Raw genomic sequence first — 21671 nt, forward strand, 5'->3', positions numbered from 1 at the left:
CTGGCTAATCCCAGCTGAGAAATGGGCTATGAAAGGGACAAATGTCCCGAAGAGACCCTCTGGGACCCTGGACCAACCTCCCAGGCGCAGTTCTTCCTCACTCAGGCTACTGTGGATCCCCTTTGTGACAGTCTGGTCTCCATGTTGTCCTGGTAGAAGTCTGCTGCCTTCTGAGGCAGCGCCATCCCTAACGGTTCACTCCCTCAGTGGCCTTCAAAATAGCACTTGGTTCCAGAGCCCAGGCCCCTTTCCTAGAAGACTGTCTGAAAAAGAGCATTGAGGTGTAACATGAGGTCCCTGAGGAGCAACAGGAGAATGTTCAGACCCGGAGGATATTCAGGCAGAAAATGGGCACATGTGCTTGTGTTTGTGTGTGCATGCACACACATGCATGCACAAGCAAGTGAATGCCTGCATAACTACGTATATGAATGTCTGGGTGCTCCTGTGTGTGTGAGCATGTACTTGGGCACACACTCAGTGTGAGCACATGTCTGCGCACGTGTATATTTAGAGCATGTGTGTTCATGCATTATCTATACACATGTATGCATACAAATGGACAATCTGTAACTATGTGCGTGCACGCATGCGTGCGCACACACACACACACACACTCACACTCGGAATGAACAACGACACCTCAAGTGGATTTCTGCACACTCACAGATATATCGACATTGTGTGTGTAAGAATCTCTACAAGTGGGCTCACTCTCCAGGGTCTGCCGTGCCAGGAATTCTGGGGTTGGAGTCTTGAGGCCCTAGGAAGGAGATACCTGGGCTGCTCTGTCACTTGACCTGCTGGCCCTCACCCAGTCCAGCTCTCTGAGCCTGCCCTGACCCCATGTCTAGCTGCATAGGTCTTGGCAGAGATGGCCTCCTGGCCCCATGCCCCAGCCAGCACTCACTCTGGCTCTGGCCCACCCACTTGTCCAGCCCCTCCCCCCACCCAAGCACTCTACTTAATGTCTTTCTCATCAAGAGTTTTAAATTATAAGCCCAAATGAGGTCTATAAATTTAACTTCATAAAATCCCACGCACATCATTCTCCAACAGAAACAGCTCTCTAAGAAATATTTTCGCGTGACCCCCTCCCCCTGTGCGATATAACATTTATTCTAATATTAAAATGGCAGGTGTTCTATAAATCGTGAGTCTTCAGCGCTCTTCATTGATTTTTCCCGCAGCCTCCGGCCCGTGTGGAGGAGCCAAGTGTGAATATCAGTCTATTCGATTGAGATTCATACCCTATTTGGGGGTCAAAGAGCGAGACCTTGTGAGCTTGAACTTCTATCAGCCCAACGCTGATCAATATTTGGAGATATATTGGGGGCCATCCGCTCAAACAGATTAAGTGGCTATAAGTACAAGACAGGGGGCCATTGGTGTCTCCTGAGGGGCTGCAGTCTGGGGGCCATGGACCAAGATGCAGGATAAGGGCCAACTGAGGAGCTGGGCTAAGGCTGGAGTTTCTTCTTGTTCACCTTGCCCAGTTGGGACATGTGGGAGCCCAAAGAAATGGCTATTGAGGCCGGCGAAGGCTGGAAGTGTCTGGGGGAAGAGAGCCAGGGCCAGACTGCCTCTAACCCAGAAGGGGGTCTGCATCTGGTGTGTGCTTCAGGACCCTTAGCCCTGCCCTCCTTCTTCCTGGCTGCTCCCTTCCAAAGCCTCTGCCTCCTCTGGGCTCAAAGGCTGTCTGCCTCGGGTGTCTTCCCAGTCTCCCACTGATGCTGTCTGGGCAGCTGTCTCCCAGGACCTCTTCTGATGCTGCCGTGGATCCCACCTCCTGGCTGGCTGGACCTTATGTCCCTGAGGGCAGGCTTTCCTCTTCCCAGAACTCCTGCCCTGCTCCTGGGCTGGGCCACTTCCTTCATTGCTCATTTTCTGAGCACCTAGGCAGGAAGCCTGTGGATACTGAGCCCTGGTAGCTCCTGGCAGCCTCTGGGGAGCCCTTGCACTCAGCAAGGGGTACAGGTGCAACCACCCACAGGAGGTTGCGACCCCTATCCTATGTGTGGAGCTGGAACTCAGGGACCCCTTCTCCCAGCCCTTGTCAGGGTTGCCACTTCCCGCTGTGCCCTGGTGGTGACTTCAACTCCTGCCTCCTCACAGCTTGCTGCCAGGGCTGCTTGAGGTCCCGACAGCTGCCATCCTCTGACACATAATACATATGCTCTGTTAAGCTATTGGGGAGATAAATAATTTGAACTCTGACTTTTTACCTTTTCCCCCGGTGGGCAGGCCGCCCTGAAGCCCACCTCCTCGCCTGCCGCAGGAATAATTTCATTAGGGACGCCGCGCAGCTGGCAGAGGCAACCCCATGAAGCTGCAAGTGGAAATTCTTTATGGAGATGAGAGACAGGAATATGAAAATTTAAGCCAGAGCGGATGTAATTTAACTCTGCATTATTCATCAGGGACACAAATCCTTTGTAATATTGTCGGATTTGGGAGGCCAGAGCAGGGTCACTGGGGCCAAGGGCCTCATATCCCACCCCTGTCAGGTTATGAGAAGGCGATAGATGGTTGCGGGGGGGGGCGTTGTTGGGCATGAGGTGCAGCAACAGACTATGCCCAGGCTGCGGGGCAGCACGGCTGCAGGAGGCAGGGGAAGGTACCCAGGTATTAGGAACAGGGGGACTTCTAGGCTTGCTCTGCACCTGTGCTGGCTCCCTGAGAACTTGTTCTACCATGTTCTCAGTACCAACTAGGGACCTGCATGTCCCCACACCGCTGTCCTGGGAGCCTCAACTCCAGCAGGGAGTCAGTCTGGGCAATTCAGTTATTCTGGAGACATGAGGGCTACAAGCTGAACAGTTCATGTGTATTCCAGCCCAGGCTCAGGTGCGGTAAGCCTGCTCCCTCCTTGGCTCAGAGGGAAAATCGGCCCAGGCTCTGCTATACTCTGTGAAGCCCCGGGGTGGTGTCTCACCCCACTTCTGTCTCTATTCCATGCAACTGTACCTCACTGAGAGATGGGGATAGCCTGAGACCACCTACTTGGGCTTGTCAACTTCTGAGTCGAGCAACTATATTATATCTTTAAACAAAGAACCCAGATGATTAAAAATGCAGACATTTTACCCTTGGACTTGGTGGTTCTGCTTATAATCCTAGCACTTGGGAGGCTGAGGTATGAAGATCAGGGGCCCAAACCCAGCTCAGTTCGAGGATAGCCTGAACTACATGAGGTCCTGCCTAAAATGGGGGTGGAGTATTTAATTAAACCAACAGACATATTAAAAATGCTTTTTTCTCTTATATGAAAATTTCCTATTTGGCTCCTGTGACTTAGGACCCCTCCAATCTGGGGGCCAGAAATGGATGCTGGGAACTAAACTCCAGTACTCTGCAAGAGCAGCCCTCACTCTTAGCCACATCTCTGCACCCCTAGTTGGTGCTTCCAGAACTTAGTTGAAACTGTAGTAGAAACTCATCACTTTGTACGCTTAAAAAATTAGCTAAAAATGGAAAAATATAAAAACAATAACAAGGGCTGGAGATGGCTCAGCGGTTGAGAGCACTGGCTGTTCTTCCAGAGGACCAGGGTTCAATTCCCAGTACCACGTGGCAGCTCATAACTGTAACTCCAGTTTCAGAGGATTCAACACTTCACACAGACACACACAAAAGAACCTTGAATGCACATAAAATAAAAATAAATTATATAAACAATAACAACACTGAAAAAATGACCCTCTAACCTCAGCGTGGCATCCCAGACTTGTAAGCTAAAGGCTGAGGTAGCACCTAGGACACAGGCCATCCTGCTTCACAAAGGACCTTCTCGCACAGACAAAGGAATTCTCCTTTAAGGTTTTAGATTTGAAGAACAATGGTAAGGAACTTTTGTAGCAGTTAAATCATTTGTTTTCTTGTTTGAGACAGGGTTTCGTGTTACCACAGGCTGGTTTCAAACTTGCTGTGTAGCCAAGGATGGCCCTGAATTCCTGATGTTCCTGCTTCTGCCTCCTGAATGCTGGGATTATAGACTACGCCTCCACGTCTGCCAATTATTTCTACACTACAAAGAAAAGGCTCACTGTCCTGAACCACACACATAGGGAGAGCCCTTATGCCTCTAGGGAACACAACTGTCAAGCAGGGTGCCTTGGCTGTTGCTGAATTTGCCCCATCATTTCATTAAATACATTAGTGGAATCTCAGGATGGCTGGCTGTTAAAGGACAAGCTCCTTTAACCCAGACAAAACCGTAAAAGAAAAACAAGGGAGGGCTGAAGAGGTGGCTCCGTGGTTAAGGACACTTGCTGCTCTTCCAGAGGACCTGTGCTGGATTCCAGCACCACATCAGGTGGCTTGCAACCACCTGCAACTCCACTTCCAGCAGATTCAACGTCTCTGGCCTCTGCAGGCATCTGCACAAAGGCACACATACACACAGTTAAAAAGTAGTAAAAACAAGTCTAAAAAAAAAAAAAAAAAAAAACTTGAGCTAAGCAGCCAGCCTGGTCTCCAGTGAGTTCCAGGACAGTTAAGGCTACACAGAGAAACCCTGTCTCAAAAAAACAGCAAGCAAAATGCAGATTCTTTTAACCTTAAACATATAAACATCCCTGTATATAATTCCTAACTTTTAATTAACATTTTTGGAGTGTAATTGTGCTTAACATTTTCTTAAGGCTTATTCGTTTTTATTTTACGTGCATGAGTATTCCCCCTGCATGCATGCATGTCTACTGTTTGTTTGCAGAGGCCGGAGGAGTGATTTGGGTCCCCGGGAACTAGAGTTGCAGATGGTTGTGAACCACCCTGTGAGTGCTGGGAACCAAATCTGAGTCCTCTGCAAGAACAGCAAGCACTCATAACTGTGGCATCCTCTCTCCAACCCCAAGAGCCAAATCCCACAGCAATATTGTTAAAGAATCAATACGGTGTTGTGCTGTTTCCCCAAGATACAGGAAGCAGAGTTTCTCATTGCTAACCTCCAAGGCAAGGTCCAAACGGCGAAGTCCGACTTTCCTGTCTTAGTCTTTCCTTGGACTGCCTAAAGGCTGGGTATGCTTATTGGGGGCAGTCAACCCAGATAGTAACATAGCAGGGGGTACTGGGGCTCCCAAGAGCATAGAAGGAGGTCACAGTAGGGCCTTCTGCCGTCTTGGCTCTCCTGTCCCTCACAGCTGCCTGCTAGACTCTCTCACAGCCTGCCTGAGAGAATACTTTTTGAAAATTCCTCAGTGAGTTTGTTAAGGACCAGAAACAGGAGTCAGACTGCCAGACCTGGGGAAGAGTAACCTGATCCTCTTAGACTAGACCCTCCCCAACTACCCACATGCAAAGGGTCAGATGGAAAGCCAGATGTGTGAGGCGCTGGCCACTAGATGAGTGTGGGGTGGATAAGACACGCAACTGAGGGGTCCTGCCCTTCTGATAGAGTCTGGCTGCAACCTGGGGTCCCAGGCCAGGTTCCACCTGCTGTGTAGGCCACCACGCAAGTCCATCATTTACAGTCAACTTCTAGGCCATTTCGTGTCTCCCATTAGCTTATTGCTTCATGGGTACAATGAAGCCAAGTGCCTGTGTTTAGGGCTAAGTGAGCCAGTGGTGAATACATGTGATCCAAAGAGGCCTACAGGTCTCCCAGGAATGAAGGCAATCTAGAGAAGGATCCCCAAAACCTGCCTGTGAAGTCTGGCTGGCCAGAAACAGGTTGGCACCATAACTTAGCAGCAAGAGTGACAACCAGGACAGCTGCGAGCCCTGAGTGTCAGCATCTTCAGATCCTCTCTCAGCATCTGAGCCATGCCTCTCGTTTCTATGTACTCTCAGTCTGCATTTGTGGCTTTAAAAGGTATCACAGGCCCTGACAGTGGTGGCAAACAGTGCATGCCTCAATCCCAGCACTTGGGAGGCAGAGGCAGGAGCATCTCTCTGAGTTCAAGGCCAACCTGGTTTACAGACTGAGTTCTAGGACAGCTAGGGCTATTTCACAGAGAAATCTTGTCTCCAAAAGCAAACAAACAGATTGCTCCAGCTTGGCCACATTTCTGTCCCCCTAGGGACTCTGCTGCCTTATTCAAAGTTACATCTGGGTCTAAGAAATACGTTATCCCCATAATTGCACCAGAGGACCAACACGGTTGAGCCCCTATGTGTGCCCAAATTGCGGGAAGGATCACCGGGTTCCTGGACGATTCGAGCTCTGCCGCCTTGACTCCTGATCCTAGATTCTTTTTTTTTTTTTAATTTTTATGGTTTATTTAACTTTATTTTATGTGCATTGGTGTGAAGGTGTCAGATCCCCTGGAACTGGATTTTCAGACAGTTGTGAGCTGCCATGTGGGTGCTGGGAATTGAACTCAGGACCTTTGGAAGAGCAGGTAATGCTTTTAACCTCTGAGCCATCTCTCCAGCCCCGTGTAGTTGTTTTTTTTTATTTGTTTTATTTGTTTTGTTTTGAGAAAGGGTCTCCCCATGTGGTCCTGGTTTTCCTGGAACTTGCTATGTAGCCCAGGCTGGCCCTAGACTCATAAAGACTGGTTTGCCTCTGCCTCTTGAGTACTAGGATTAAAGGCATGCGCCACCACATCCAGCTAGGAGGCAGAATTTTTGAGGTAAACCCTTCCCTGGGCAGAATATACACACAGACACACAGACACACACACACACACCAGTGGGGGGGGGGTCTGAGTACAAGAGTTAAACATATGAGTTAAGCAAGACCTTCTATTTTCCAAATTCTCCGGAGGGAGTGCCAACTCCAGGGGCCTACAGACACTGAGCCCTGCCCCCTTCTTTCTGCCACTGAGATTTGGAACTGTAGGGGAGGGAGCTGAGTGAGAGTCCTAGGCACAGGGGCCACTAGGCTCCTCGGTGTCCTGGTCCTGAATCCCTGCAGGTGGGGGATGGGAGGGGGAACACTACCTACCCCACCCCACTTCTAAATGCCTTGTGGTGTCTAGACTCCATGACCCTGCCAGCCACACTGTCATCTGGGGTAGGGGTCGAAGGTCCTAGACACCAACCTCTTACCACCTGACAGCCTGACTCTGTCCCGAACGAACGTCCTACTAACGTCCCCTGAAGGACATCAATTCTGTTCTGACCATCCAGAGGTAGCCAAGGCCTGGGATGGGTGAGAAAGGGGTCTGCCCACTCATAAAGCTCCCTGCCAGTGCCACACCTCAGAACGCCGACTGGCTTTAGTTCCGCTGCAGCCACCCCGCCCCCACCAGACTCCATTTTAACTAATGGGACACTTAGTTTAATGAGGAGAGTTTGCATAAGAGAAACCTGCTAATTAAATTTTAAACCTTGTCATTCCCAGGATTAGCTAGAGGTCTGAACAAAGCCCTGAGGGGTAGGAGGGGCGGGAGGGGCCGTTAGTACTCCCCCAGAGGAGTGAGGTGGGGGCTCACTCCGTCCCACCAGACACATGGAAGAGGGCATGAATCTTGGGAGCAAACTTGCTTGGAGGATTAGCTCAGACAGGAATCTTGTGGAAACTATAGAAGCCCCACATCCCCCAACTCCTGAGGCAGTTTGGGCCATGCCTGCTACAGGTGCTATCCTGGAGACAAGATGGTCAGAAGGCGGCTGACCACATCCTCAGTCTCGGATGTCCAGGTTCAGCAACAGTAGCTGGTTCCCTTCCAACAAGATTGGCCCCATGGTTTTCGGTGTCTTCAGTGAGCATTCCATGGCGAGGGTCCAGGGAATGCTGTCCCTTCGAGCAGGTGACTGCCATGCCCACCCCTCCAGAGGGTGGATGCTACCTGTTGTTCCCTAAGCAAAGAGAGATGATAGGGAGGCAGCAGGTGAAAGAGCATGCGTCCCTATGTCAGAACTCAACCTCTGACCTGTGAGAGGTCAGATAAGGTTAGTGACTAGGATAGGCCAGCCGGGGGACAATACCAGGGGACAGAAAAGAGCCACTTTATAAATAATCACTAGGTCATTTGCTTGGGGGTCCCTTGGCCCTCCTCACCAAGAAGGGCACTCCAAGGTCAAGGCAAATCTGTGGGGACTCTAGCCTTCCTTTGTGAGAAGAGTGTATATCCCTTATACTAATGGCTTGGAGCCTAGGCCCAGGGTGATGCCAAGCAGGCTGTGGGGAGGGCCCCGAAATAGAAAGAACGAGCCCCCTGCCTGCTTCCATAGGGCCCAGGTCCACCTTAAGGAGAGGCTAAGGTGGACTCTGCAGATCGCAGTCCCCCTAGTTTGCCCATCTGTTGGGAGCCAGGTTCCCATGGCAAAGAGAGGGAGCCTTCCTTTTTAAAGGAGGTGAGAGCGGTGTAACAGCATCAGATGCTGTAAAGTGAATGCTAAACTCCCTCCCCCACACCAGGTTCCATGAAATCCCATCACCCAGAACAGAACCTATGTCCCTTAGCCTTTTTTCCTTATCTCAAGTTTTACTACCCTGGGGGTCCTCTTTGGACATTGCATTAGATCTTTTGGACATTTCATGTTCTCATGTGATAGGGGTCATGCGCCTTTTAAAACCTCTTCCTATGTGGACCCCAAGCTGCATCATTCTCTCTGTGTGGCTGGAAACATCCCCTCGGAGATGAGGACCAGGGTTTGGGTTATCCATTCATTGACTGGTGGATGCCTGGGCTGCTTCTGTTTGCCCACAGTGGGTAGTGCTTGCTGCACCTACGGGCAGGTATAGGCTAGGGCTCTTGCTTTTCAGTTCTTCAGGTGTGAACCTAGAGTGGACTAGATGAGACTTACTTGTTTTAAAGGAACTTTCGTACTGTTATTCCCAGTGGCAGCACCATCTTTTTTTCATGGCAACTGCACACAGGGGCTCAATTTCCCTACATTTGTGGTGGTTTTGCTGTTTGCTTTTGCGGTACTGAAAGAGCACTATGCTGGGGGGCTGGAGAGATGTCTCAGTGATTAAGTGTACTAGCTGCTCTTCCAGGGGTCCTGAGTTCAATTTCCGGCAACTACATGGCAGATCACAACCATTTGTAATGGGATATGATGCCTTCTTGTGTGTATGAAGACAGAGCATTCTTGTACATAAAATATGCAAACAAATAAATCTCCAGTGTGCTACACTTTAGAGTGCTACATTACATCACTGGGTACAACCTCCATAGGTATGGATGGCATCCTGCTGTGGTCTAGTTTGCTACCAGCTTGGCCCAGGGGCTGCTGGGTCTCAGAGAGGACCAAAAGCGAGCTGAGACCCAGAGTCCTCCATGAACTACTTCCTCTCCTTCTCTAGGACTTCCCCTGATCACACATCTGCATCCCCTCCCACACAGGGGAAAACCTGTCCCAAGGTTGCACCCTGCAGCTGTATGTCCAGCTCCATCAGTAACAAACCCTTGGACATGCAGGGAACCCAGGGCAAGTCACCCTGCATCCAGCACCCCACCATACCCCTCTTGCCCTGCTCCAACCCTGAGATTGTCTGACTCTTGCAGTCTAGCAGAGATGCCCCCCACCCCCATGACAGCGGGGTGGGGGAGAACTCGCACTTGAGGACTCTGGCTGAGTGTCCCCTGTGGAATGAATGCATCAGGGTAGCTCCACTCCCACTACCTTTGCAGGGCAGCAGAACCTGCACTTTTCTCAGGCAGGATCTTGGACTCAACCCATAGGCCCAGATATGGCGGCTGCTTTCTGGTGTCAAACACACTTTTGAAATGCCAAGAGGGGGATCACAGGTCAGGACGGAATATTTTTATGATAAAAAATGAGCCGCAGTTGCATCTGCTTCGGGAGGGTGGGAGCCATCACCTGAGGTCGCCCAGGCAGATGGATGAAAACTCTGCTTATGAAGTCACTGCTCCCCTATTAATTAGGGGGGAGGGGTCCTCCCACACTGAAGCAGACCTCACCAGTGGCCAAGAGCTTGTCAACGTTTTCCACGGAGAATGAAACTGTGAATAACTTTCAGATCATTCAATGTCACCAAGGTATGGGAGAAGGTGGCCATACTGGGTGCCATTTATCTCGCGGTGGATTTAAAGAGCTTTTTTCTATTAAATTCCCTAAAATTAATGTTTTATGTTGCTCAGAGTAATTTGAACAATTATGGGCTTAAAGAATTGATCATTATAGCCCCTGGGACTCAGCACTCCACACAAGCCTTTGAAAACCCTTCTGATTTATCGTGGTGGCTACTCCACAGGGCCAGCCCTGGAGCTGGACTCTCCCCGCTATACCCTTCTTGAGCAGCCTGGGGGTTGATCCAGTGGCAGATGGTGGGGAGGGAGAAAGGGGAGGAGTGTGTCCCCAGGTGCCCTAGATTGAAGGGGTCCTAAGTCATGGGAGCCAGTATGAATTTCACAATGTAAGAGAGAGAAGCATTTTTTATGTGTCTGTTGGTTAAAATTAACTGCCCCCACCCCTTTTAAGCAGGGTTTCACGTGGTTCAGGCTATCCTCAAACCGAGCTAGCTTTGAACTCCTGATCCTCATGCCTCAGTTTCCCAAGTGCTAGGATCACAAGCGGTGCCCCAAACCAGCAGCTAAAACTGCTGCTTCCCCCACCCTAAATCATTTGGGTTCTTCCATTTAAAGATATAGTTGCGAGACCAAAAGTTAACAAGCCCAAGTGGGTGATCTCAGGCCACCCCCAAACTATGCCATTCCTTTGACATCCCCCCCCCAAAGCCCATGGGACTCCCGTCATGGCTGATGAGCAGATGGGCACAGGGCTGACCCACGCCATCCCTGGGCAGGGGCGTCTCTGCGATCAATCAAGAGATACATTCAAAAGGCAGGCAGGGATGCACAGGCAGGGATGCGGGGACCCTGCACACTCCCGTCTCAGTTCCCTCAATCTAGTCCCTGTCTGCAGCGTTTCCTCCAGCAGGGTTCTCGAAAGCCCCTGAAGCCGGAGTCTCCTAGATGACAAGGCCCTGGGGAGATGGGATGCAGGGATCCCAAATTTCAGATGGGTACCTCATACACTACACCACCCACAGTAAATCCTTGCAGATCTATGCCACCTGGAACCACTGGGCAGGGCTTCATCTCTTCCTGCCAGGGCCTGAAGACAGCTGGTAGCCCAAGCTCTCTCTCTACCCCAGGTCTGGAACTTCCCTGGACACCTGTTGGGCTGACAGGGTGAGTCGGGGTTTAACTGTGAGGTCTGAGTCTGGATTCAAACCCTGCAGTTTGATGAGGATGGGGTGGGGCGGGGTGGGGTGGGGTGGGGAAGCATTTCGATCCTGGCTACTGCGCACTCAGTAGCTACTTCCAGGCCTTTGGGGGGCTGGGGAGGATAATTAGACGGCAGTTCTGATAGGGATGTTCAGGTAGGGAAACTGAGGCAAACAAGATTACTCAAATGAGCCCACTCAGGACCTGCATAGGTGGGCCATACCTCGGGGTCCGCCGTTGGCCCTCAGCACTGCCCCTTTCCTGCTCCTCCGGGGCTAAAGTTATCGACAAGACCAGCTGGAGAGAGCCGGCGGGGTTCAGCAGAGGAGAGAAGGGCCCCCAAGGGGACGCTTAGCACTTCATTAACCTGTCAACGCCTAAAAGGTCCCAAGCGGCCCTGGGGGAGGGGCTGTAGGCTGGCCAGATGGGCGGGGCTTGAGGGTCTGACTGGAGAGCAGCCACGTTCATCTATCCTTTCCCCGATCCTGAATCAGCTGCTGTCTCTTCGGTGGCCATCATCCTAAAAGAGAATTTAAATTCTTCTCTTCCACGCACCTCAGTTTTCTCCCCTTTGTACAACACCCTCCTCAGGTCAGCATCCCCGCCCCGCCCCCGCGCAACTACTGTACTTCTTTAGAAACCCTTCTTTCAAGCCAGGTGTGGTGGCCGCGCACCCTTAATCCCATCACTAGGAAGGCAGAGGAAGGTGGATCTTTGAGTTTGAGACCTGCCTGAGCTATAGAGAGAGATCCAGGACTGTCAGGGATACACAGAGAAGCCCTGCCTCTGGGTAGGGGTGTGATGGAAGCCTTCTTTCTTGCAAGTTCTACTGGATGGCAAGATGATACAGCCTCTTCCAAGTCCCAGGCAGTTCAGGCTTGAGGTGCAGGGCTGGGGAGTGGCACTGAGCAGGCCCCGCTCTTCCCTCACCACAGCAGGTGCCCCTCCAGGATAAACCCTTTCCACTCTGGGCCTCAGACTCCCTGTGAGCCTTGTGGATCAGTGAGAGGAGGAAGGGTTCAGGTACCCAGTATAATGGGAGTTCCCAATCCTGGCTCACGACTGTCTGTGAATGCCCTGTGAATGCCAGAGGTTAGCCCTTTAAGATTCCTCTCATCCCCTTTGACCCATTTATCAGGTCACTCCCCATGCCTGTCTCTCTTTCCCTCCCTTTTAGGGCTGTCTCCTTAGTGAGAAGTACAGGTGCCTTAAAACACCCAGTGTTGACAGCTTCAGCTGATGTCCCTTCAAGAGACCCAAGGCTCAGGAGTGGGGGAGCCTAGCTAGGGAGCTCAGGTCTCCAGTTTCAAGCAGCTCCCCCTGACCACACACACCAACAATTTTCTGTACCGACGACAGCCACTTGCTCAGTCCTCATAAGAGCAACCAACCTGGCTTCCTCCTCCTCTGAGAATTTGAGGACGCTGTCCAGACTCCAGTCCACCTCATCTGGAGTGTGTGTTCCCAATGCCGACCCCCTCACTAGCCTCTGAGGAACATAACCTGACAGGCTGGAACACTGGCCTTGATCCTTACTTGAAATATCTCTTTCAAAAGTTTTGTCAGTCGGGTGGTGGCGGCGGCGGCGGTGCACGCCTTTAATCTCAAGAGGCAGAGGCACGCGGATCTCAGAGTTCGAGACCAGCCTGGTCTACAAGACCTAGTTCCAAGACAGGCTCCAAAGCTACAGAGAAATCTTGTCTTGAAAAACTAAACAAACAAACAAACAAAAACCTTTGTTATCTCTGTTTAGGGTTCCCAGAAGTCAAGTCCCTGGCTCTCTGTTACACAGCACGTTAGCAGGGCAGTTAGGATCGAAATCCAGTTCCCTGATGAGGCTCCTTGGACATCCCAGCCTGGCCTGAGATGGTGAGACCCTAGGGCTCCCCACCAATCCCACCACAAATGGACAGACAATCCCATGCCTATTTCCAGGGAGACAAAACTCAGGGAGAACGGAGGCCAAATTCCTAGCGAGGGCCAGTCTCAGCGAGTCCCTAACAGCCCCTCCTCCGCCCCTCCAGTACGGCCACACTTCAGGTTTCAGAGGCCGTTCTGTCCTCTACTGCTGCAATGCCCTGGGCTGTACCCTCCAGGCTCACCAGAAACACAGGCCTTCCAGCACTGAAACTGACAAATTTATTGAAGTCTTGGAAAGAGCGGATCACCAGAGAATAAATAAAAGTCACGGGACATTTACAGAACCAACAGGTGGCCAAGGTCCTGGTTTTCAGGAATGATTTTGACTTACACACGACCAAGCTTTATGTCTGAGACAGATTGGATTCCCAGGACCCCCAGCCCAGCCTCCTCCAGTCCGGGAGACCTCCCAGTCTGGGCTGGCAGAGTCATCCCACCCCATCCCTCTGCACAGGGTCACGGTGTGTTTGGCAATGATATCTGTCATTGGCGCACGACTCTGTTCTGCTCCCGAGAGAGACTGTGCCTTAGGAGAAGAGGGAACTGCTCTCACATTTAAAGACTCCACCCTGGAGAAGGGACTTCAGAAAGCTCCTCTTCCTCGATGCATTCCAGAGCAGAAAGATCTGGAGACTCCAGGGAGGGAGAGCTGCCAGCCGAGGTCTGCTCCCAGGTTTTGTCAGTGGCAGGGGAAGACACAAGCATGGTCCCCAACCAAGTTCCATCAAAGCAATGAAACAAGTTGTCACCATTGTTTTCTGGTTCGTAAAGGGAGAGAAATGCTTACAAAATGTGGTCAAGAGTCACTGGCCTGTGGGCAGCCACCAGGCAGGCCACCCTTGTGGCCAAGGAAGGGCTATAGAACCCCTCAGGCCCAGGGAAGAGCCAGGGAGCCTGGCAGTAGGGCAGTCCCTAATCTCCCATTTGGGAACCCTGTCCTCCCCTCAGAGGTCCATGGAATGGACAAGATGGGGTAGGGCTAGCTGCCCACCCAGAGCCAGCACCAAGACCCCTGGGTTAGAGCCAGGGGAACTGGGGGCCTCGGTCAGAACTGAGCGTGATCTACCTCATCCAACCAGGAGGCAGGGCTAGCAGGGAAGTCGGGGTAACCACCGCTGCTCTCCGTGGACAGATCAGAGCTGGGTCCATTTCCAGCCAGCACCCTCATGGGTGGGGGCCCACCTGGGGGCCCTGAGGGGACAAGGCCCAAGTTGGTGTCTGGGTATACCAGGCTAGAGAGGAGAGGCTGGGGACCGGAAAGATTCTGGGGGGCTGCAGGAGATGGGGGGATGCCATAGGGGCTTCCTGGGCGCAGCTCTCTGTACTGCTCTGGACCTGGCAAGCCTCCGTGTTCCAGTGCAAAGCTGCCGAGGCCTCCTCCTACAGGCCGGCCCAGGGCAGGGGTGGGCTCTCCGAGGCTGCTGTACAAACCATTGGCAGGCCCCATGTCAGCCATGGACGGCTCATCTGCAATAGAAAAGAGAGCTCGGGTGAGAAGCTCAGCCCTTGGTCTGAGGTTCCTGCAGTGTGCTACCCGGATTGAGTAAGGGAGACTGTTCTAAGTAAAGAAGGAAGCAGTCAGAAAGTCTCTCCTGCTCTGTTGAAACTCCGAACAGCCTTTGGCTCCTCCTCCACCCCCCTACCAGGACCAGGAGCGCTTTAGGCTGCATCCTCCAAGGGAGGCTTTGATCTCAATCAGAGGCTTGCTATTCCAGTCAGAACCCAGGATGAGGCAATGCTGGGAGGAAATTTAGGGCCCCAGGACCTGTGTTAGTAACCCGAGGTCACAATACAGCCCCACACAGAAGGGGATATTAAGGGATAGGAACAGTGTTCTTGGTGTAAGAAATAAGGTTGGGTTCCACAGACGAGGGTGGAAGTTTCTGCCCTCCAAAGTTGCAGTCCGTTGCCTCAAGAACAGTTTAGATCCTCCCCAGGAAGACAGCCGAGGCGTGGGCTGGGGTGGGGTGAGAGTCCCAGCCCACAACTAGTTAACGCGGAGGGCTTACCAGTGAAGGAGACCTCGGCGTCGCTGTCCTGTCCCTCCTGGATGCTGTCCTTGTCGGACTTAGAGCTGCCGCGGGAGCGCTTCATATTGCGGAAATACTGTCCCCAGCGCTGCCGGCCCGCGTCTTTCTTCAGTCTCTTTTCCTTGGCTCGGCGGTTCTGGAACCACACCTGGGGGGTAGGGATGGTGAGTGGACCCCGGCTGCCCTTGGAGGGCATGGCTCTTCTCTCCTGCGGGCCCGGGAGGGGGGTGGGGGACGCGGCCGAGCGCTGACCTGCACCACGCGCATGTCCAGGCCGGTCTCGGAGGAGAGCTGCTCCCGCACGTGGCGCGCCGGCTTGGGCGAAGTGTTGTAGGCGCTCTTCAGTGTCTCCAGCTGCTTGGCGGTGATGGTCGTGCGCGGTCGCTTGGCTGTGGCCTCGGCTTCTAAGCGGGACAGACTGTGAGGCCGGCCAACCCTCTCTGGTCGGTCGCACCAGCCTCACCCCAAGAGCACCGCGTCGCCCTCCGGATGCCTATGGTGCTCTGGCTCCCAGGCAAAGGCTGCCGGTGGCCCCAAGCGCTTCGCGGAACGCGGAGCGCCGGCAGATGGGTTCTGTATTAAGAACCCGCCGGCCGTGGCGCGCATCGCAGCCAGACAAGGTCCTTGCCCCCTTATTCTAAGAGTTTGTGTGAGTTAGGCCTTCGTGGTCAAAGGTGCTAAATTCTTCATGGTCAAGGCTGCTAATTCTCCCAAAGCGGGCAACCTCCTGTTCCCGCCGACCCGATTGCTACTTGGGCTCCGGGAGACTCCTGCTTAGTGCCTGGGGCTTCAGGTCGCCTCACCTCCCAGCCTCCAAACCAATTCCCGTTTAGCCTTGGGGACTGAGAGTTTCCCTCAGCTGCAGTGAGGGCCTTCCCCGCCCACTGACCTCGCTGCTTGGCTGTTTCGTAGTCCGCCTTGCACACTAGCCGGCTGTCTTCCATGAGGTAGAACTCGTCCCCCGTGGCCAGCTGCCGCTTGCAAACCACGCAGGCAAAGCAATGCAGGTGGTACACGAAGTCCTGGGCGCGGCGCACCACCTGCGTGGGCGGGATGCCCAGCTGGCATGCGGCGCACTTGGTCCCGAAGCGCCTGCGGGATGCACAGGGTGCAGCTCAGTGGAGCAGTACAGCAGTTCCTTCGTTTGGAGCGGGTCGCAAAGCCGCGGACGGCCAGGAAGACTCCTACATCTTCCGCGGAGCCACAGCACCCTGGGTAGCCTAGCCTGCTCCCTGCTCTTGGGAAAGATCTGTTTAGAGGGCCGTCTCCTTACCTGGGTCAATACCCTCGGCTCCAAGAAGCCACAACTTCCCACTCCCCAGATACTTAAAGAACAAAACCACATTTTAAGAGGGAGTATGTCTCATACAATTCTACAACTGTATTTGGATTAATCTGTTTCTTTTTTAACTTAACAACTGCTTTTCAAGATTTGCAAAAAAAAAAAAAAAAACAACAACAACAAAAACAAACCCTAAAAAGTAATGCTGGAGTTGGAGGTTCCGCTGGGCTGGGTTAAGAGCACTGGCTGCCCTTCCAGATGACCCGAGTTCAGTTCCCAGCACCTACACAGCAGCTCATAACCATCTCTAATTCCAGTTGCAGGAGATCTGGTGCCCTCCTCAATCTTCTGAGGGCACTAGGTATGCACGTAATGCATAATACGTACATGTGGCCTGTTACACATACAATAAAATAAAAACGGTTTTTAAAAATATCACGGGGAGCCCCATCCTGAGCTGAGCCAGACCGCAGGGTGCCCTACCTGTTCAGGGACCTAGTTATCGCGAAACTTGCTCCCAGCCTCTTTCTGCCAGCCGTGCCTCCCTCTCCGTTCCCCCCCATGCTGCAGAGCAATCCGGCTGGGCAGGCAGCTTACTTGAAGAAGTCATCTTTGCAGTAGACGCTTTCCCCGCGGCTGAAGCAGCGCTCAGCCAGAGGTATGTGGCAGTCACTGCACTTGAGACACTTGCTGTGCCAGTGTCGGTCCAGAGCCTTAAGGATGAAGCGGTCCAAGATGTGCTGATCACAGCCGGCACACATCGGGATCTCTGTGGGTACAAAATAACCCAGGTCATGGGACCACAAAGATGGGTGATGGTCCCTTCACTGGCTGGAACCAGTTGGCAGACCTGCAGACTTCAGGGCTGCACACCTTCCCCTACAGGCTATCAAGGGCAACAGAAGGATACTGTATCCTGCGGCACCCCTAGGCCTCGCTGCCTTCAAAGAAAACTGAAATAGGCTTAGAAATGTGTCTGCAACAGAAAAACTGACCAAGCTGTCCCCTAAAGCCGAATGACCATTCCTCAAGGTGTCCCCAGTACCAGACAGGGCATGTTCATCTCAAATGAAAATCCTGCCCCTTGGGTGATCTGGAAATCTGGGACAGAAAATAGGAAACATTCTTACTAGCAAGGGCAAAAGGCCACCCACGGGACTTTATTGTCTTTGTGACTTTCTCAATAAAGAGCCTTGGCCTCACTCCACAGAGTTCCAGCAAGTGAGGCTGTCCAGCCCAGGCCCCTGCCTGCAGCCTCTGAGGAATAAATGAACACTGGCATCACCCTGAGTGGCTCCAGGTGTTTAGGAGTGACTGGCTACGTTGTTATGAGTAGATTTGCTGCTCTTCTGCTCAGGTGTGAGTTGACATGCATAAGGTGGCTTCACCCTCTACACCATCAGTTCCTCCAGCACCTAAGTTCTCCTCAGTTCTGATCCCCGACCCCCACCAGACTTCCGGCCTCAGGAGAATCGGATTGGAGAAATCCAAAGCTGCTTTTCAGGAGCCAGGGAAACCCTGTGTGTGTGTGTGGGGGGGGCTTCTTCATTTTCATGGGATGAAGAATCCCTGATAATTTAGGAACGGTTTCTAGAAGGGAGAACCATGTGCAGGACCTAGGACCCACTCATAGAACCGTGTCACACCCACCACGCCAGTGTCCTTACCTCTCTGCCTACAGACAGCTAGCTTCAGACTGGCCTCCAGCTGGTGGGAGGGCTTAGAAAAGGAGGAAAAGTGTCCTACCACCCTCCAGCACTGGCCACGAGCCTGCGACGGATGCTGTCCCGCATTAAACAAAACCACATATTCAAGAGTGGACATGGAGATCGTCTATAGTATATCAGAATCACCACCACGAGAACCATCATAGGGCAGCAAGGATACCCAGAAAAGAGTGGGGGTGGCAGGACAGGCACTGCCTATTCAGCACCCAGGGACGGACAGCGCCTCGGCCAAGAAGCCCACGGGGCCCCGCTTCCTACAAAAGCCATCGCGCACGGTCAAGCCTCCCAGAGAAGCCACCCTGAACCTCCGCTTGCTTACGTTGCATGGTGACTCCAGCCTCCGCACAATTTCCTGCACAGAGTTGGAGGGCCCTGTGGAGCCTCCGGAGCCACCAGCGCTTGAGCAAGCCTCCCAGAGCTCGGGAGCCTTGCTTACCAAGCTCCCCTCCCTTTCTCTTCCTCCCCTCCCACCTCTTCCTCTCAGCCCCTGCGGTCAACCCCTCCCCATAAACCATCGGAAAATAAAGAAGCAAGTAGGTCATATCCGACCCCCAGACGGGATAGAATCCTTTTCCCGCCTACTCCGACCTTCTGCCAGTCTAACTGCCCCTTTTCCCATCCTGTATCCCAAATAACCCGAAAACCCGGGAAGCGCTCCTATTCCCCAGAACCAAAGTCCTGCAAAGAGATTTGGTACCACCAAAAAACTGGGGACCCAGACAAGTCCCACTCTCCCCTGTAAACAGGTCTTGGCCACCAGCCTAATTTGTTAAGCTGCCGGTGAAGCCACCAAGACCCAAGTCAGGGGAGATGTGCGGTTCAGCATGACCTGGCCCTGATCCCTCTGAAAAGTGGGGAGGGACTGGGTGAACGCAATTCCCTTGGAGACACTCTTGCTCCCTTATTCCTGGGCTTTTGGAAACTGCTTCATATGCTCTCTCCAGCTCAAGGGCTTCAGCCAGCTCAGAGCTGGGTTCTCCTAAACCGTTTCTGAGTCATCAAGGCTCCCGAGCCCGAGGACCAAATGCCAGGACAACACTGTACCAGGGGGCCCCACACACTTTGGAGGTTGAGGAGCCTTTGCCTAGCCGGGCCAGAACCCTTTCCTGAATGCCCTGGCTTCTTCCGGCCTACGCGCACAGGCCAGGGGAAAAAAAAAAACCCGAGGACATCTGAGCCTGTCGGTGCAGCCGCTCCGTCGGGCACCCACCTCGGCGCAGGTCAGCCCTCCGCGCCAGCAACGCCAGCAGCAGGTCACCGTTCGCCGATTCCCGGGCCGGGTCCAGCTCCCCTCGAGCCTCCATGGGGCCGGGGCCGGGTGCTGCTGCCTTCCGACCCTGAACTTCTCTTGGGTCTGGCGAGGCCACCGCTGCAGAGACTCCGAGCTGGCGTCGGAGCGACTCGTGTCGCTGCTGGGCGCTGTGCCCACGGGAGGCCTCGGGGCGCCAAGCCACGGGCCCGCGGAGGGCGGAGCGGCGGGGGGCGGGGCCGCGGGGCGGGGCTGGGCCGGGGTCGCAGAGACGCTCCCGAGGCCACTGCAGGCTCTGTGCGCCTTTGAGCCCGGAACCCTCGGTGCCCAGAAGCCGATGGGCTTGCACTTCCCGAGGATGGACACAGCGCTGTAACCCAGTCAAGGCTGCTTTCCACAGATGCTCGTCCCTGCCCCGAAGCAAGTTCACTAAGGCTCCAGGAGGGCTGAGGTCCTGAGAGAAGGGTCAGGGGGAAAACGCATTCTCCTATTGCTCATGTTTAGTCTCTCAGCCCGAGCTGGAAAGCATTGGGGACCACACCTGGTCAGCCGAAGGGCAACCTGATAACCGCCGAGGGAATAAGGCTACAAAGAAGCCACAGTAGAGCTGCCAGGAGCCCGACTTGATGCCCCCTCTCCACCTCTGACACTTCCGGACCCCACCTCTGGAACTACCTACCGGAGCTAGTGCAGGGAGAAGGAAGGAATTTTAGGACCTCAGGCCCGGTGTTCCCTGTGGGAACACAGAGCCAAGACTCCAGGTCGGAAGAGAGCTGGGGTGTGGAAACCCTGGAATCTAGCCTCACTTCTTAGAACAATCCCTGCTGCTGGATTTCCACATCTTGCCCCGTCAGAACAGGTGAGCCCACCAGACCCCATCCTATCCTTGCATGTACCCTCACTGAGGGCTCACAGGACCCAGTCAGGAGAACCCAGTAGGTTGTAGGACCCTGACGACTGTCAGGGGCACTGAGAAAGTGTTTGAGGAATCAGCAGGTTCCTGCCACCCTCCTGGTTCCTCTGCTTGCCCTGCTCTGTCTCTGTCCCTTAGACTGTGAACTCTCAGAGCCAGGGGTGGGAAGGGTGAGTGCAAGAACCCAGGATTTCCCACCTGCTCCCAGCAGCACACCTGCTGCCGCGGCAAGAGCCCCGTGCCTGCATTCATCCCTTCCTGTTGCAAGGAGGTCAGAGACCACCAGCTTGGAGTAAAATGGGCGTTGGGTGAGCTGGGATGTGAGCCATTGAGTGTCAGCTGCTACAGAGGCTGTGGGGCGGGGGCCTGTGTGGCTAGACTAGGGAAGGGCGGCCCCACACTGCTGGGCATCTGGCTTGCCTCCAACAATGCTTCCATTATTTTCTAACGTCCATGGCAATGAAATGGCCCTTGGGGATCAGAGTTCAGGCGGGAGACTTGGCCTGGGGACCCCTGCTGTAAGCCAGAACAGTTCTGGAAGCTGAGAGAGATTTGATCTCTAGGGTCCTCGATGTTCTTTATTCTGCCCCTCTTGACATCATCTCAGACCAGCCCCAGATATTCCTGGGTCAGTTTTGACCCTGTGGCCTCCCTGTACCCCCTGCCGGTTATCACCTTGTACTTTCTTTCTCTGCAGTCACTCCTATGCCACTCTTCTGAATTCTCTTTTCTCCTTCCCGCCTCTCATGGAGGCCTCTAGGTTGCAATGACTCTTACCTCGAGCCCTGCTGAAGGTACAGAGGGTAGCAGCTCCGGGGGCACCAGGCTGCTCTCGGTCACAATCGAGTTCCGCTTCTAGCAGCATGGCAGTCACTAATCCAGAGGTTGGTGCAGGGTGTTCCCTGGAGGGCTGGATTTCTTTCGGGCCTTGGCCCACGCACTGGACCAGCGCTGTCCGCGGTGCTGAAGGAGGCATTAGCGTGCTGGGGCCCCTCTCTAGCCTGCCCCGCCCCTCCTCTGTCCCCGCCCTTAGCCCCTTTCAGGTCTGGGCAGGCGGAGTCAAGCTGGCGTCACTCCAGGGCTGGGTTTGACCAGTCTAGGATATGAGGTAGCCCTTTTCCAGGACCTCCCTTTACCTGCCACATAGCAGCTTAGCGGCTCCAACTTGCTCTGCTCTATGCCTTGGCTGGAGGCGCAGAGTTCGCAGTATACGGGTTTGGGAGCCTCAGGGCTGTTAGCCTGGGGCTTTGTCCTCCTCCGATGGAGTAGACGCTAGGTCCAAAGGCTGTTTGCTACAGGCACAGGTCAGAGGCCTCCAACTGCTACTAGTGGCCTTTTGAACTTTCCATACTCAACCACCTGTATCCAGTACTCTGCAGATTTTAGACCCTCCTCTCCAATTCCCACCTCTAGAAAACGGTCATGTGTGCAAACCCACCTGCTACTGCAAGGCTCCTCACAGA

General features: G+C 53.6%; 1 protein-coding gene across 2 annotated transcripts; it reads right to left on the reverse strand.

The window, feature by feature from the left end:
• Positions 1–14052: 14052 nt before the first annotated feature.
• Positions 14053–21073, reverse strand: Lhx3 (LIM homeobox 3). 2 transcript variants are annotated; one of them, XM_057755723.1, is made up of 6 exons: positions 20986–21073; positions 16917–17088; positions 15927–16129; positions 15290–15441; positions 15017–15185; positions 14053–14474 (listed from the first exon to the last, which is right to left on the reverse strand). In XM_057755723.1, the coding sequence occupies exons 1-6, from the start codon at positions 21071–21073 to the stop codon at positions 14053–14055; spliced, it is 1206 nt and encodes a 401-aa protein (XP_057611706.1). The 2 variants fall into 2 exon arrangements, with proteins under 2 accessions (XP_057611706.1, XP_057611705.1); XM_057755722.1 differs by lacking the exon at positions 20986–21073 and adding an exon at positions 19257–19350.
• Between the last annotated feature and the right edge of the window lie 598 nt (positions 21074–21671).

Source organism: Chionomys nivalis, chromosome 22 (assembly GCF_950005125.1).
Source record: "Chionomys nivalis chromosome 22, mChiNiv1.1, whole genome shotgun sequence".
Taxonomy (NCBI): Eukaryota; Metazoa; Chordata; class Mammalia; order Rodentia; family Cricetidae; genus Chionomys; species Chionomys nivalis.

Excerpts from the sequence above, each read along its gene's own strand:
- Lhx3 (XM_057755722.1), bottom strand. The coding sequence starts at position 19,350 with ATGGAGGCTCGAGGGGAGCTGGACCCGGCCCGGGAATCGGCGAACGGT. Across the intron at positions 15,442-15,926 it reads CGAAACAGCCAAGCAGCGAG|AAGCCGAGGCCACAGCCAAG; the intron begins GTCAGTGGGCGG and ends TGTCCCGCTTAG. Across the intron at positions 14,475-15,016 it reads CGCCGAGGTCTCCTTCACTG|ATGAGCCGTCCATGGCTGAC; the intron begins GTAAGCCCTCCG and ends TTTCTATTGCAG.